The sequence below is a fragment of the Echiichthys vipera genome (assembly GCF_963691815.1).
Source record: "Echiichthys vipera genome assembly, chromosome: 9".
Taxonomy (NCBI): Eukaryota; Metazoa; Chordata; class Actinopteri; order Perciformes; family Trachinidae; genus Echiichthys; species Echiichthys vipera.
Window position 1 is genome coordinate 26,793,946 of NC_139834.1, and position 15,954 is coordinate 26,809,899.

At 41.9% G+C, this 15,954-nt stretch overlaps 2 protein-coding genes across 3 annotated transcripts in view; one reads left to right on the plus strand and one right to left on the minus strand.

The window, feature by feature from the left end:
- Positions 1-962: 962 nt before the first annotated feature.
- On the plus strand, positions 963-11,232 carry znf341 (zinc finger protein 341). The gene is made up of 16 exons (XM_083920726.1): positions 963-1,000; positions 1,780-1,890; positions 3,254-3,444; positions 3,976-4,125; positions 4,322-4,639; positions 4,854-5,037; positions 5,390-5,480; positions 5,590-5,680; positions 6,321-6,495; positions 6,792-7,042; positions 7,350-7,558; positions 7,698-7,794; positions 8,129-8,261; positions 9,495-9,606; positions 9,813-9,883; positions 10,415-11,232. Exons 1-16 carry the CDS (start codon positions 970-972, stop codon positions 10,978-10,980), a joined length of 2,781 nt encoding a protein of 926 aa, XP_083776852.1. The 5' UTR covers positions 963-969; the 3' UTR covers positions 10,981-11,232.
- Positions 11,233-12,143: 911 nt separating this feature from the next.
- The window catches only part of itchb (itchy E3 ubiquitin protein ligase b), a 29,171-nt gene continuing 25,360 nt past the window's right edge, over positions 12,144-15,954 (minus strand). For both annotated transcript variants that reach the window (XM_083920064.1, XM_083920063.1), the window contains exon 24: positions 12,144-15,929. In XM_083920064.1, the coding sequence (XP_083776190.1) occupies positions 15,830-15,929 (100 nt within the window). In that variant the 3' untranslated portion in view covers positions 12,144-15,829. The remainder of the gene's footprint in view (positions 15,930-15,954) is intronic.

Here is a 15,954-nt window from a genome sequence, read left to right on the forward strand (position 1 = left end):
CAACAAAGACTGACACAAGTGAACAAACAACCTGCCGCGGCCCACGAACCAGCTATTTAAGTTTATAACACAATATTTATCCTTAAAAATAAGACGGGGCTTAGTTCAATGGATATTAAAACTTTATAACAGATTTCCAGGAGTGAGCTATCAAAAGAAAATATCTACCATGCAGAAGGCATTACCACAACGCCAAAGCATGTTTAAGAGCATATGTAATAAAGCGACAGTTAGTTCAGCGGAGTGATACCAAGATATTGTTGAATATGAAAATATAGGGCAGCTTAGCATGCTAGCTGATTTATTAGCCGCGATTCTTCAACCCCCTCGTTTTGTTTGGGGCACGCAGGAAGCAGTCTGAAAATACTGGAGATGTAGGGAAATAAACCGCTGAAATAAACACGAATCCTTTAAAACAGCAGCCGCGGGTCCTTCGGTTGTTCCCAGCGGGCGAGGTCCATTTATAAAAGCGCCCTCCCGACCCCGTTATCGGGCGTTATTGTTGTTATTGTCCCAGCTGATCTACATCTAAACAAGGGTCGGACAGTTTTCGCGCGAAATCTTTTTGCCGCGAAACCGACACGTGCTTAAATCCGACGGTTACCATTGGTCGAAAGGCTGCGCTTTCCGGAGGGCGGGGTAGACGGGCTCTGATTGGTGTAAACTGTTGTCAGTCATTTAATCGAGCGTGGATTCAACGATCTAAAGGTGCGTTCAGGTTCCATGAAAAAAAACGTACTGCCTTAGTCACACAGGAAAATGTTATTGAAGCAACAAGAAAACTCAGCCATATTATTTTGATAGGTTCATAAAAGCTGTAATTTTATTCGGTGAACATTAAATAGGCACATTTTTCCTCTAAATTCTTGTTTTTCTTGTCTTCGTTGTAATTTCCTGATTTGGGGGTAGGTGCTTTAACCGACAGACACTGTCAGTCGAGCGCCTATCGGGCAACAGAGGAGCTACAAGATGGCGCAAGCAATATTTGAAGTGCTTGAAGGTAGGAATAATTTGTTATTAACCACGTAATTGAGACTAGGATAAAACGTCATTGTGTTCATAACGTGTGTTCAAACAACGTTATTATACCAGGGCCATTTGAATGTGCTGAAAACTCACTATGAAATAATGTTATTGTGTGTGTGTGTGTGTGTGTGTATAACAAGCAAAACATGCCATAGAGGGAAGAGTGACAATGACTGTAAACAAACAAACACATTGATTAGTGTAAACACCTTGTGGACAGTGTTCACTATAAGTCGTTCTCATCTCTATATCAAGGCAATACAAAGATGAACTCCCTCCCTGCTATTCAGAAAGTATTTTACATTTTTGCACAGGGCCTTTTTGATGACAACACACTGTTTTATTGCCATAAGGGCTAATAGTGCATTTTAGTTTCCCCTGGGGTATTTATCATCATTATTATTATTAGTTTTTGTACATTCTTCCCAAATTGCAAGATCAAGTAGAGCTAAAGTGACTGGGGAAGACACACTATAAAGCTGCTATGCCTGCTAGTCTTGACTGACAGCATGCTTTATTTTACATCTGACTGTTTACAAGACTCTGAGCTTAACAATCTTTTCCTGTTCCTGTTCCCCCCAATGTTTCCCTTCCATCTCCAATGCAAGATGCTGTTCTTCCCTTGCAGCTCGCTAGATTCCTCAGCTACATTCATATTTTCATATATCTTTTGAGTACCAAGAATACAATGGAGCTTTGCTGCATGCAACTTAATGCGTATTTCTCCACCCTCCTCTTCACCTTTCTCTTCAGGCATGGACAACCAGACAGTGCTGGCTGTCCAATCTCTGCTGGATGGCCAAGGTGGAGTTCCTGACCCAAACAACCAGAATGTCTCTGGGACGTCCACCATCCAGTCACTGGGTATGTACAGTAAATAACAGCTGAGTGATAATGACCAAACAAAACGGAAGAATAAAAAGCCTACAGGAGATGAAGCCGGTGAACTGGTTTTGTAAAGGAATACAGTCTATAACACAGTATCAGCTTAATTAAAGAAATATAAGGTTGTCTTAAACAGTAGCCCCACTCTTTAAACATGTGGCAATTGGTGTGTGAAATGGCAGCTCTGCTCTTATTTCCTTATATACACATATTTGCATTGCATTTATAAATTTTGGTGACAATAATGACAGACTTTGACTAACATATCTTCTTTTTAGTACTTCAGTCAAACTATTCACTGATGTTATGGTATTGCAATTTGTGCGTGTGCCACATAAATAAAACACGCATAGCGGTTTTGCTATGCACGATTAGGACAATCCCTTCATAAGTGACACCTCATTGTGGTGGAAGAGTGGGTGTATCTCTCCCGTGTTCTTGCCCAAGTGCCAGTCGCCAAGTGGGCTTACTGCTGAAAGGCTTCGACGAAGTGGGGGTCTGGTGCAAAGTCACTCATGTGATAAGCATGATTGTATGAAATATGGACGTGGTCTCCGTGACATCAACCATAGGTTTCAAAAGAACCAGAATTGAACTCAAAGTGGGTGGTCGTCATCGTGGCACTGCCTGGCGCTGCCTTACTCTCAGCTGATTCAAAAATAGGCAAAGAGGTGGAGTGTGGATGGAACTGAGGTGGGGCAAATAAAGCCTGCAGTGTTAGCTAGCCACCTGTGATAGAACCCAACTGTCACCCAAACATGCACACAGTTAATCATGCATAACTATAATCCTTAATGTAAACATGTGAGTTACAGTTGTCATTAACAGGGAAATTAACAATAATAAAAAGTCTTTTTGGGGTCTTTTTTGTACCTGGATGTAAAGGTCTTTATTTATGCTGTAAAGTTGGGCATTTTAACATGGAGGTCTATGGGGATTGACTCTCTTTCGGTGACACTCGATGAACTGCAGTTTTTCGCACTTCAGCGTTGGCTTCATTTTACAGTCCCGGAGAGGCTGAACGTCCAGTGCTGTCAGTGACATTGCCCTTGTATGCTCCCTCGACTTGCTGTGTTGTTTCTGCACTGCCCTTCTTTGATGATGCCGTGCTTTTCTTCTATTTATTCCAAACAAATCATGTTTGCCACCGCTTGAAATGTAAAATGCACCCCCACACTGTATCCCCTAAGTGCTCTTTTTTCCAAAATCCAGCTGTGTAGCTCAGTGGACCTAAAATAATGGAGTATAGACAACTGCTATGTTTTATTAATTGGAGATACAATACAATACAATATGTAAATACATACAGATAAATTGACATTGATGTTTGTCCTTTCTGCAGACGATGAAGACGTGTTCCTGTGCGGGAAGTGTAAGAAACAGTTCAATTCTCTGCCAGCCTTCATGACACACAAGAGGGAGCAGTGTCAGTCAAGCGTCCCCTCCCTGTCAACAGTGTCCTTGGCCTCCACAAATGCCTACACACCGGTCCCTTCAATCAGCTCTGGACCACAGACTGCTGCCAACAGACAGGTGAGGATAGTTAGGGTGTTTTTATGAGGGTTTGATTGACACAGTATTTCATCAATATTCATTTAATGGGGAATCAGTTAGTAGTTTAGAGAGGTAATATTTAGTGGATTATTTGTAAACATACAGTATATAAACCAGACCACAAATGTACCGGGACGCTTGTAAATGCAGATGGCAAAAAGAAGGTAACAAGTGATGGTCGAATAATTGGTACAGTACGTGGATGTGTATCTGGGGGCAACAAAGCAAGAATACAAAAAGGGAAACAGCAACTAAAACAAACACAACAAAGACATTTTAGAAATATTTTGTTATTGGATTCTTGTAAAAGAAAGCAGTCTTATAAGAAGAAAAAGAATATATGTAAAGATAAAACTATGCATTACGTAGTCTTATTATTTCACATTTTGATGACAGTATTTAGAAAAGTAGGTAACAATCGTACACGGTTACACAATCATGCATTCTTTCTTACTTGTCTGTGTTTATATTATTCATATATTTGTGTATTACTCCCCACTTTTACATCAGGTGTCCACCTACATCACAGTCCCTCCCTCCCCTCTGACACACACTCTGGTCCAAGGCAACGTGCTGGTCAGTGACGATGTTCTCATGTCGGCTATATCAGCCTTCACCTCCATCGACCAGCCTATGGCCACCATGCAGGCACCTATACAGGTAATACAGCACGACATAACACAGTAGCTGTCACTTTTGTACGTCCCTTTAAAATCACCAAAAGTGCGAGATGATTTCAGAGCAAATTTGGGACAGCTGAAAATGTCCATTCTGAGTCACTCTGATCGTACAATATAAAATAAATCATTTTGCTGCATTGGTATAAAATGCACCTGCTTCTTTTTCTGTATTGCAGAGTAACCTGAGCATGCACACAGCTGGTGTATCTTACCTGCAGCACCATCATCACCACCACCACCACCATCATCATCACCAGCAGCAACAGCAGCAGCAGCAGCAGCAGCAGCAGCAATCTTCCCACGCGCTGCCCTCCAGCCAGGCAGCGGCCCACCCTTTACCAGCTGGACAGCCCACCCAGCAGCCACTCTCCTCACAGGTCCCGGCCAGCCACAGCAACTCAGTGGTCCAGGTGTACAGCACACTGCCCCATATGGCTGGGGTTGGTGGTGCAGAGATCCACACCTTGGGTCTGCAGCCTTTCCATCCTGTACAAGTGAGTAAAGCTGGCTGTTTGGTTACCATCTCAGTATTAGATATGTTATGAACCATTTAATTGAAGAGATTGTGGCCATAATGGCTGAACGAACAATATCAAATAAAACTCTTAATGAAATGAGTTAGAAAATAATATTAAGTCACATGATCAGATAAGACTGAAACTCAATAGCTGTCTAAGACAAAGCACTGAGCCTGCGTGTCTCCATCAGGTGCCAAGTCAGTGTGTGGAGAGCCAGTCTTTCAACACGCCTCCTGTCTACAGCCCCGGGAAGCAGGGCACCAAAACAAAGACCTGCAGCATCACCACCAACCTGACAGAGCTGGCCGACTTTGAAAAGGTCATCATCCCCAAGCGATCGAGGTGTAGCAAGAAAACCTCTGATGGAGCCATAGGTATGTGAGGGAAAAGATCAAATAACATTGTTATTAAGTTTTTTTGCGTCTGTGCTGTTTCATAAACTCTCTCTACCTTTGACTATTTTCATACCTAACGAAAAAACATGTAGATGAGAAACCCTACAAATCTTTATTACCACTACTGCCACAGATTCCACCACTAAAGATTACATATTCATGCATTCTGCTAAATGCATTCAAATAAACAAGTATTAATCAGTTATAAAACCTATAGGCTGCAGTTATTAATTCATGAAACTGCACATGACGACGTAATGACAATGGATATGAAATGTGCGACGATGACCTTTGGATAAATATTCACTCACCAAATTTCAATCCGTAACAGAGCAGCTGAAAGGAAAAGTCCCAAAGCTGAAGTGTAATTTCTGTGACAAAATCTTCTCGAAGAACTTTGATCTTCAGCAGCACATTAGAAGGTGAGTTACTGGCCAGCATGCTGGATTGTACCCTTCTAAAAATAGACTTTAACCCAGAAGAAAGGGATTCATTTCTCTATCAGTAACGGCTTCTAATTTCTTTCTACAGTCACACAGGAGAGAAACCGTTTCAGTGCATCGTCTGCGGCCGAGCTTTTGCCCAAAAGTCCAACGTCAAGAAGCACATGCAGACGCACAAGGTCTCACAGACACATCCTCACTCATCGTCATAATTTGTGTGATGTACAAACCAATAACAAATTTAAGGCAACAATTATAAGTTTGATAAGGAAAAATGTAAGATTAGACAAAACCCTGTTAGGATGCTGGGAAGCTGCAATCCAAACTCTGTTACAGTGGCATTCAGCACCTCATAGTGGGAAATAAAACAGAGTGGGAATGCTATTGAGAATGGAGCTTTTCTTTGAATGTAACCTGAAACCTCAGAGTAGAAGATGCTCCCTGAAAGCTATTACTGTAGCTAGTAAGCTAGTATGCCTTGCATGCTGACATGTTCCGCTTACATAAGAGCACACAAACACAATGTTTAATCTATTCCTTACACTTTGGTGCTTGTATTTTTTAATTTTAAATGCTGAAATGCTCCAAAGTCCCTGTAAACTCCATGTACATGTGGAGAAATTGAACATTGGACAGGCCTGCAGTGTCTAAGCCATGATTAGACCATGACTATTTGGGGCAAGGGTTTCGCATAAAATAGTAAATGTGCCATGTTGGTAAAATGTGTCTTAAAGCACTCCATTTGATTCATCCCATAAGATGTAAATGCAGCATAATGCCAAGAACACAGTAAAAATACCAACTGTCTTGATCTTAAAGGTGTGGCCTATGGGTGTTACCAGCACAGTGTCCAGATTACCAATCACAGTGAAGGTGGTCCCAGTGTCTTCCAATGAGGAGGAGGGGGGCGGGGAGCGGCAGCAGCAAGGTGAACCAGAAGAGGGGTCACAGCAGCAGAGCTGTCAAACACAAGCAGAAGAAGTAGTTCAAAGAGGTATTATCGGTTTACACCCTAACGTTCATTAATGGAATGTAAATTATATTGATGAACACAAAGACTTCGTTGCCTGGTTATTTGGCAACAAAGACTACGTGCATATATGATACAGTCTATGGGTCCACCTGTCTAAAACTAATAATTCCTAGCTTCATTGCCAAATCTTCTGTATTTTATTGAGCTGTAGGTTAGTTGTACTTTTGAACGCTGATCCTAATTGTAAAAGTAATAAGGCTACAGATCTGACATCAGATTTACGGTTCCAGCTCTTACAATACAATGCTTGATTACAGAAACTCCAGGAGAGTTGGAGGAGAGTGTGGCTGAGGCTCAGGCTGATCCGGAGGACAGCCAAGGAGAAACAACGCAGAACGGGCATCCTCAGATACAGATGCAGGTGCAGTCCGACCAGGACCAACAGTGTCAAGCTCAGGCCGCGCAGATAGTTGTAATAGACAGCTCATACCAGTGCCAGTTCTGCGCCAGCAAGTTTAAGACCTACTTCCAGCTCAAGTCTCACCTGACCCAGCACAAAGAGGAGCAGGTGAGTTCAGAGTTCATGTTTGCTTACTTTTTATCTCATGTGATTGATTATCTGACAGAAGAGCTCAGTGTCTCCCACCTTTACATCAAGCCACACAACGATAAAGTAGTACTTAAAAAAGCTGTGGCTACCTGTAAGATGGGAAACACAAAACTACATGAAAGGGGATGCATTAGAACATAGTGTGCAGTAAGGTAATGTATACTCAATTTGAAGTAAATGAGATTAAACACTCATGAACACTGTATTTGTGTGTTGTTTTATTTCTTACGTGATAAGATTAATAACCAGACTCACTTCCCTGCAGGTTTATAAGTGTGTGTTGAAGTCCTGCTCCCAGACCTTCCAGAAGTTGGACCAGTTCCTGGAGCATATCAGGACGCACCAGGAGCAGCTGACCTACCGCTGCCACCTCTGCAGCAAGGTGTTCCCCTCACTGTTTGAACTGGGAGTCCACCAGTACTCCCACTGCTTCTGCCCACAGCAGAGCACACGCAAGGAAACCCCCATCTACAGGTGAGCGCAATCACATCAGCCTCAGAGGAAAGAATAGATAGATTACACCCCTCAAGAAGAGACTATAACTGGTGTGTTACTGTAGTTGGTACATTATTCTTATACCGTAAGAAACAGCACTTTTTTTACGTCACGTCAGGTGTGTCAAGTGTCAAAGCAGATATTCCACCCAGGAGGCACTGGAACAGCATCTGCTGACTGCCTCGCACAACTTTCCCTGCCCACACTGTCAAAAGGTACTATACACACTGATGTGAATACATTCAAACTATACACCTTTGGACCCTCATGTAAAGAGCCAGCATCCTTAGCTGTTATTAGAGTCATATTTGGACTCTTAATATAATGGCCATAACCTCTTAAACTCCATCCTTGGCTGACCCTATTGTCCTTGAGAGTAGAAAGTTCAGTTTTAAAGCTAGAGTGAAAGTATTGGTATCATATGAAACTAGATCATGCATCTATTAATACGAACAATTAACATGCTAGCTTGTCACTGCACTGGTTCAGGTTTCAGATGTTTGAGGCTTTTGTTTTTCATGTCTGATCTGATCTCTTCCTGGCCACCAGGTTTTCCCGTGTGAAAGATACTTCAGACGCCACCTCCCCACTCATGGCGTCGGAGGGAGGTTCAAGTGTCAGATCTGCAAGAAAGCCTTCAAGACAGAGCACTACCTCAAACTGCACACACGTATTCACTCAGGTCAGAAGGACTTTCACTAAATTGTCTATTTGTCCCTCTGACATTTATTTGTATGGAAAAAATAACCAAGCCATGTTTTGGAAGGTACCGCACTAAGCCCATTCGGTGAAATCTAAAAAATGTATTTACCGATCCTGCTTGTTACACACACATACACACACAGGACCTATATACATGCAATTAATGGAGAGATGTTAGAGCGAGGGGGCTGCCAGTGACCAGCGCCCCGAGCAGTTGGGGGTTCCGTGCCTTGCTCAACAGCACCTCGGCAGTGCCCAGGAGATGAACTGGCACCTCTCCAGCCACCAGTCCACGCTCCATTCATGGTCCACACAGGTCCCAGCCAAGTCACCTATGGACTGAGCTACTGCCGCCCTAATAAATAACAATAATAATCCAAATTATTGAGCAGAGGTAAATTTGTGTTCAAAATAAGATAAAAAAAACTGTGGCCAGACCTTTTTATAGCAGGGAAAGATCCCTGGATGGTGTATTTAAGGCTAAATAAAACCTTGCCAGAACAAAAACGTTGAGTTGCATTCCCACGAGTGTAACTCAACTGCTCCTGGAGGGCCACTGTCCTGCATGTTTTAGGTTTCTCTCTGCTCCAACACACCTGAATCTAATGATGTGCTCGTTGTCAAGCAGATGAAGCTCGTCACAGGTTTGAAAATAGTTAGACTCAAGTGTGTTAGAGCAGGGAGAAACCTTAAACATGCAGGACAGGCGCCCTCCAGGAGCAGGATTGGGCAGCCCTGATTTAGGTGACGTTGAGGCAGTGAACCATCCTCCCCGGATCTGTTGATGAGACGTGATCAGTTTGGACAAATACAAACAAGCTTAAGTTATTTATGAATACAAAGATCTTTGGAGATGTCACCACGGAGAATCACATCTGTCAGGCTGCAGGCCCAGTAAATATCACACATCCACAGACGGTGTCCTTGAAGGCCTCAGTGCTCTTTCGCTTGTAGTTGCCCTATCTACTGACTGCTACACAACTCCTTTTTATCTCTCCTCTGCACACACTCTCACGGTAGTTTCAAGGCTGAGAAACAAGCACCTACTGTCTGCATAACACATGAAAATTACAATGAAAACTAATATAAATGTATAACACCTAATGTGATACTTTTAACCACTACTCTTAAATCAGCATATATACGTATATCCTTCAACAGTGATAACTGTACAAGTCATTAATGAAAGTTTGCTGCTGATTATATTTTCCAGGTGAAAAGCCGTACAAATGCTCCCTCTGTGAGGCAACGTTCAACAGGAAGGACAAAGTGAAGCGACACATGCTCATCCACGAACCCTTCAAGAAATACAAGTGTCCCTTTAGGTGAGGCTCTCCAATGGAAAAGCTCCATTGGCTTATTTAACTAATTCCTCCCTCCTTGATTCTTTGTTTTTATCATAAAAAACCTTTTTAGCTTTTCTTACATTTATCCCTCTTTACCCCTTTCTTCTTACTTTTTTGTCTTAACATTCTTCCCTTTCAGATCTTCTTACAAGGTATTTAATTGAATGCATTTGTTCTGTTTTCAGGACACATGTGGGCTGCACCAAAGAATTTAACAGACCAGACAAACTCAAGGCCCACATTCTGTCACATTCTGGTGAGTGAACACTTACAGTGATCGTTTGAATTTAAACAAACATAACAGAATATTGCTCCGATAAGTCGTAGCAATAATGAAACATATTTTTCCACATTATTTACTGACTTACCTATTTATGTATGTTTGTTAACAGAATATCTGAGAACTGAACATATATATATAAATCAGTGAACAGATTCATTTCAACTCAATTTTATTTATAGTGCCAAATCATGACAAAAGTTATCACATGACACTAATTTATGATTTACAGAGACCCAACAATTCCTCCATGAGCAGAAGCAAGTCGCACTATCCATATACAGTATATATATGTATATATACAGCATATGTATATCCAGAAATCTTGATCACAATGGAAACGAAAACCCTCATTTCTACCTTCGGTTCAAGATTTGTTGTACCACTGAAACTTCATTTTTCAATATTTTTACAAAAGCATAACATTAAACTCTGTAAACTCCATTCATATCAAAAACAACAAATGGCATTATAACACTGATTCCTTTAAACTCTGCTTTCTTCCAGGTATCAAACCCTACAAGTGTCTTTATTGTCAGAAGGCTTTCAGCCGCAGGGCCCACATGCTCGAGCATCAGCAGTCTCACACAGATAACTACCGCTTCAGGTGCTCCAACTGCAACAAGGGATTCACCAGACAGAGCTACTACAGAGATCACAAATGTCCTGCAGCAGGAAACGGGACAGGAACTGAAGATGGAGAGGCAGAGGGAGACGAGGATGTGGGAGTGCCGGTAGCAGAGGAGAAGGATGGAGAGGATGACGGGAGGAGGCAAGGGGCCGGGAGAGATGACGGAGAGGAGGACGACGACAGCTCAAAGAGCAGCCAAGAGCAGGTGGAAACACATGGGGGGGAGGAAGAGGACGAGGATGAGGAGGATGAGGAAGACGAGGGAGAAGATGAGGAAGAGGGGAGGAGTACTGACGAGGGTTGTCGGGCTGCAATGACCATCACCACCATTGAAGGACAGGTGGACAGAGAAGAGGAAGAGGACGGGATGGAAGACGGTGGCGTTGCACTGGAGCACATTCAGAGCAATGACCAGAACTGTTTGCAGCAGACATGTTTGTAGTTTTTAGCATCATCTTTGGAAGGACATTTCCTGGACATTGACCAAACAAACTGAGCTAACTATCATTTTCAAAAAAGTCGGGGAAATGATTTCAATGTTTGTTTTAAATTAAAACGTAATTTTAATGATATACTCTACTTTTACTGTAAAGTAGAAGTATGTTACCTGGTGCATCTACTGTATATTGCCAAACTAACCAGTGGACCTTTTCCATGTTCTTATGTACAAATATTGTGCGAGTTAAGCCACAGTGGCTCATTTAAAATGTCATTTCAAACGCAATGGCAATTATCCTATTGTATATAGCAAAAACTAAATTATTTTAAGTTTACCTGAGTCTCAAGTATATTTGTGTCCATATAAATGTTCTTGAATTTTGAGTAAAACTCCACCGTCCGATACTCTTCTTCTGTTGTATGATCAGTTTGACATTTGTTATATTTATTAGTGTATCCACTCTCCCTCAACTCTCCTTGTTCTATTCCGGTAAGAGATCTTCTTAGATTTCTGAGACCATCTAGTCGGAGCAAAAAGTAAAGGTCTTTATTCAAATGTCATTGTAATAATGTAAAGATTAACAGGTCCAAATCGGTGGGGGCTGCAAATTTTGCCATCCATCAGGTCCACAAAGGGGCTCATAAAGGCTAATTCCTGCTGCTGGGATTACCTAGGACGACCTAACTCATAGGTTGGGTGTGCTATTTAAGAACTTATTTATTGTCTTGTGGCCTAATCCTTTTTCATTAGCTAAAAAGGGAATAATTAAGAGAATAGTGGTTAGCACTCTCGCCTCACAGCGAGAAGGTTCCAGGTTCGCATCCCGGCCTGGGCCTTTCTGTGTGGAGTTTGCATGTTCTCCCCATGTCTGCGTGGGTTTTCTCCGGGTTCTCCGGTTTCCTCCCACAGTCCAAAGACGTGCAGGTGTTAGGTTAATTGATGACTCTGAAATTGCCCGTAGATGTGAATGGTTGTCTGTCTATGATCGTCTCTATGTGCCCTGTGATAGACTGGCGTCCTGTCCAGGGTGCAACCCCCCCTCACGCCCGATGTCAGCTGGGATCGGCACCAGCCCCGCCGGGATAAGCGGTTGAAGATGAATGAATTAATGTATTTGCATTGATTCTTTCATTTATCAAAGAACAAGCCCTTTTTTTTAATTTAATTTATTAAGGTGACAATTTCTATATTACACATATTTCATGTACACCAGCAATTAAACAGGGAAAAGAAAATAGTGTTACCATAAACCTCTTATTAAAACCTCTCTTTTACAAAAGAAAATTTGTTATTGACACCATTTACAACTTGTTTTCATATACAGGAGAGTGACAGTGGTTTAGTTGTACACGGATTCTGGAGAACAACAGAAAAAAAAAAAGAGCGTTGAATTATAATATTCACATATTTGCTTAACTGCTATGTCCCTGGGATTTTAACGTGATCCACCCCAGGACAAGATTAAAACAACACCCTGCATCAATCTGAGGCAAAGATGTTAATAGGCAACCAATCAACTTTTCATAATACATTCGTTATATTACACTGACTTTGTCTCAGTAGTTGTTATCCCAGCTGAAGTCACAGCGGTTAGCCACTGAAACAGGCCGTCAAGTCCTAGGAACTTTTCCACACTGGTGCAGTTTCTTCAAAAGAACTTAAAACTCCCCTTGGTCTGTTACTTCTCCACAGCAGGGTCTGACCAGAGCCCGAGTCCAGACTATTAGTCGGGCCATAAACTTTCTCTGCTGGCATCAAGGGTACCTAAAGCCTGGGGGTGGAAACAAGGCTACCTGAACGCTAACAGCAACCATCTCAACACGCATGTGGAAACAAAGAGCCTGGAGTTAGGGACAACCAGGACTGGATGCCCCACACGCTGAAGAAAAGAAAGAGGGATTTTTTTTTGCTGTGCTTTGTCAGACCAACATCACCGGAATCCAGTGTCCCTCAGTAACCACACTTGTCTTTTCAGTGCGTAATTAAAAGGTGGAGTCTGCCATTCTGGTAAAAAGATAGTTGATATTTGAACTCAACTCTCAAAACTCAAACAAACACACCCCTCCTGCCAGTGCTCCTGCAGAGCAATCCAATCTTTACACCTATATCTTTTATTTATCTATCTATCTATATATCTTTAAAGTGTTCGGTCCAATCCTTGGTTGTTTCCAATTTATAGAGCTGTGTATGAACACTAGATTCTTTTTCAGCGCACATGGAACAAACAGCCAGTGGACAGTGAGGAGATATTCACTGACAGTAAGTGTATTGAATTACAATCTGACTCTACCTTTAACTAAGTCAAAAGGGCACTCCAAAATGATCGGCCGCTGCTTTTTTTCCTTTAAAAAAATCATCTTTTTAAACACTTTTAATGATCAGATGTTGTGTGACATGAACCAAACAGGTGTTTGCAGTTCTTAAACAAAGACCGTTTCTTCACATACTCAATGTTGGATTCCACATTGGTAACACATCAGGAGGTTTCTTTGCGCGCATAAAACTGGCTGTTTTTGGAATCCATAATCAACACCACAGTAAGAATCTTTACCTGAAATCACATCTTGAACACATCTTAAAAATGTAAAACATAGCCACCTGTAAAATGTCAGTGTTTCAGACATTCGTTTTGAAGCAGTATCTACGTAAGACTAAATGACAGAAGAGTTGTGAATGCTATGAAGTGGCCAAATGTTCCTGTGAGCGTAAAAAGGAATACAAAAGTTTTAAAATTACATTTCTAAAGAATTGGAACTATTTTCCCCGTTTGTGATTGGCTGCGGAGTTAAAATAAGGAAACTATCACTGACCTAAAAATGCTACATGTGTATGAGGAGCTACGTGCACTTTCTTTTGGAGTTTGCAGTATGCATTCAAAATGTCATTAACGATTTTACTTAAAATCAAAACATTAAATCCAATCCATTAATAAAGTTAAAAAAATGATTTGGTTTGACTTATTTGTATTTGGTGTTTTGAACTTTTTAAAGTTGTAACACATCAAAGTATACTAAGCAGCATTGTCGTGTGGTGCTTATTAACACACAGCGTTCAAAGTTGGCCCAAAGACCCAGAGAGACCAAATGAAGACAGGAAGCCACGCTGGAAATAAGCCGTTGGCAGTTTCCTACTAAAGCACAAACACACACACACACCTCTGCACCCCCCAGCAGGAACGTGCTGCATTGCCAGATTTTGTGTCAATGAGCTTCATCCGTGTGTGTGTGTGTGTGTGTGTGTGTGTGTGTGTGAAACAGAGGCAGCACTAACACAAAATGATGTGAACGGGGGTCGGCCGGTCGCACTGTGGTTAGAGCCACAGCGGCTAGAGCCGTCGCCCCATGTAAAGAGGCCCTGCTGCATGTCCCCCCCTCTCTCTCTCACCCAATTTCCTGTCTGTCCTATCTAATAAAAGGCTTTAAAAATATAATCTTTAAAATAAAGATGTGAACGGGACACACCCCAACATCCAAACACAGCAAACCAAGAGAAAAAAAATCAAAAAAATCCAAGCAGAGGGTCTCTGCAAATACAAACACCACCACACACTTTGAGTGTGACATAAGTGATTATTGAGAGGGAGTACACGTTTGTTGGAGGGGGAAATGCTGCTTAGTATACCTCCAAGTCAAGTACATCTCGAGTACTCAACACATAAATATCTTAAAATACTTACTTTATCCACTGATGGATAACTTCAGGATCTGGTTTTTAACAAGACCACACCATGAATTAAAACAAGTACGGTGTAAAATGTCTCTGAAGCTGATATTAAGATGAATAACTTAGAAAACACTCCCAGAATAATTCCAGATGTCCCAACCCCCACCCTATAAAACTAGGGTCAGTGTCGGTTCTGCTGAAGTCCCGCACATTTCCCACCACTATAAATAATGGAGGCTACAACACTTTTCACAAACATTAAGTGATTCACAGATCAAATACTAAGGAAGCAGGAACACCAAATGGTCTCTCTCTCTTGTTACTTATATGGAAGCATGACGCACTAATCTTTTTGCAACCCCAAGATTGTCTATTATTTAAGCGTTAATTTGGGGCACTCTATAAAGCCACTCTGGAACAGCTATCGTCTAACTTTAAAATATAACTTTAAAAAAAAAAAAGATCTACTTTAGTCATGACCAGAGAGGGGGAGAGATTTGACGAGAGGATGGGGATTGATACTTTTGTGGATGATGCTAAAAGTGGGATGCAACAAACAAACTTAAAACAACAAAGCTTGCCCTTTGGTGAAACTTAACCCTGTTTCACGCACCCTTAACTTTCGTTTAAATTAACACTTTGAAAATGACCAGATGCTTTAATGCAGAGCGAATGAATAAAAAGTAATCGGGTAGTCAAGGACACCTAGATGAGACTCTTCTGTTAGAACCTGTGACCCTCGCGGTTATTTCGTCACCCTGCCTGTTACCATGATCACATTTGGGGAGGGAAAACTACTGCAGTCCCATTAAACAGAAGTCATGGAGGGTGAGTTTTCAGGATCCCATGCATAATTTGCTGCACGTTCAGAGAGACCGGAGCAGCTTCTGTGTTTTGGTTTAAAAAGCAAACAAAATTTCCACGTACCAATTTAAGCATTGAGAGAGGCCTGCGGCGAGCGAGGCGAACAAGGTAGATGCAAAATCCTGGCTTCTTTGCAACAGCATGCGGGCGACAGTCTCTCACACACACCCGTAGGAGAACCGTACAGGTGTGTGCATGCATGCATGAGCAGAAACACATGAAACACCCGCTTTTTTTTTCTGAAGGGGGCTCCCTGATTTGAACACTGGTGGTCTTTATTCCTTCAGACTCCTGCGCGCACTACTAAAACGTCTCCTGGTGACTCTCACTCCTGTCCGAAGCCTTCTGTCTCCTCGATGGCAAACATCAGCTTCTCCTTCAGTTGCTCGTAGCTCTTGTAGGGCGGCAAGTCCAGTCTGTTGAAGCTGGGAAAGTGGAATAAAAAATAAG

Excerpts from the sequence above, each read along its gene's own strand:
- znf341 (XM_083920726.1), top strand. The coding sequence starts at position 970 with ATGGCGCAAGCAATATTTGAAGTGCTTGAAG. Across the intron at positions 4,126-4,321 it reads CCATGCAGGCACCTATACAG|AGTAACCTGAGCATGCACAC; the intron begins GTAATACAGCAC and ends TCTGTATTGCAG. Across the intron at positions 7,043-7,349 it reads CCCAGCACAAAGAGGAGCAG|GTTTATAAGTGTGTGTTGAA; the intron begins GTGAGTTCAGAG and ends ACTTCCCTGCAG.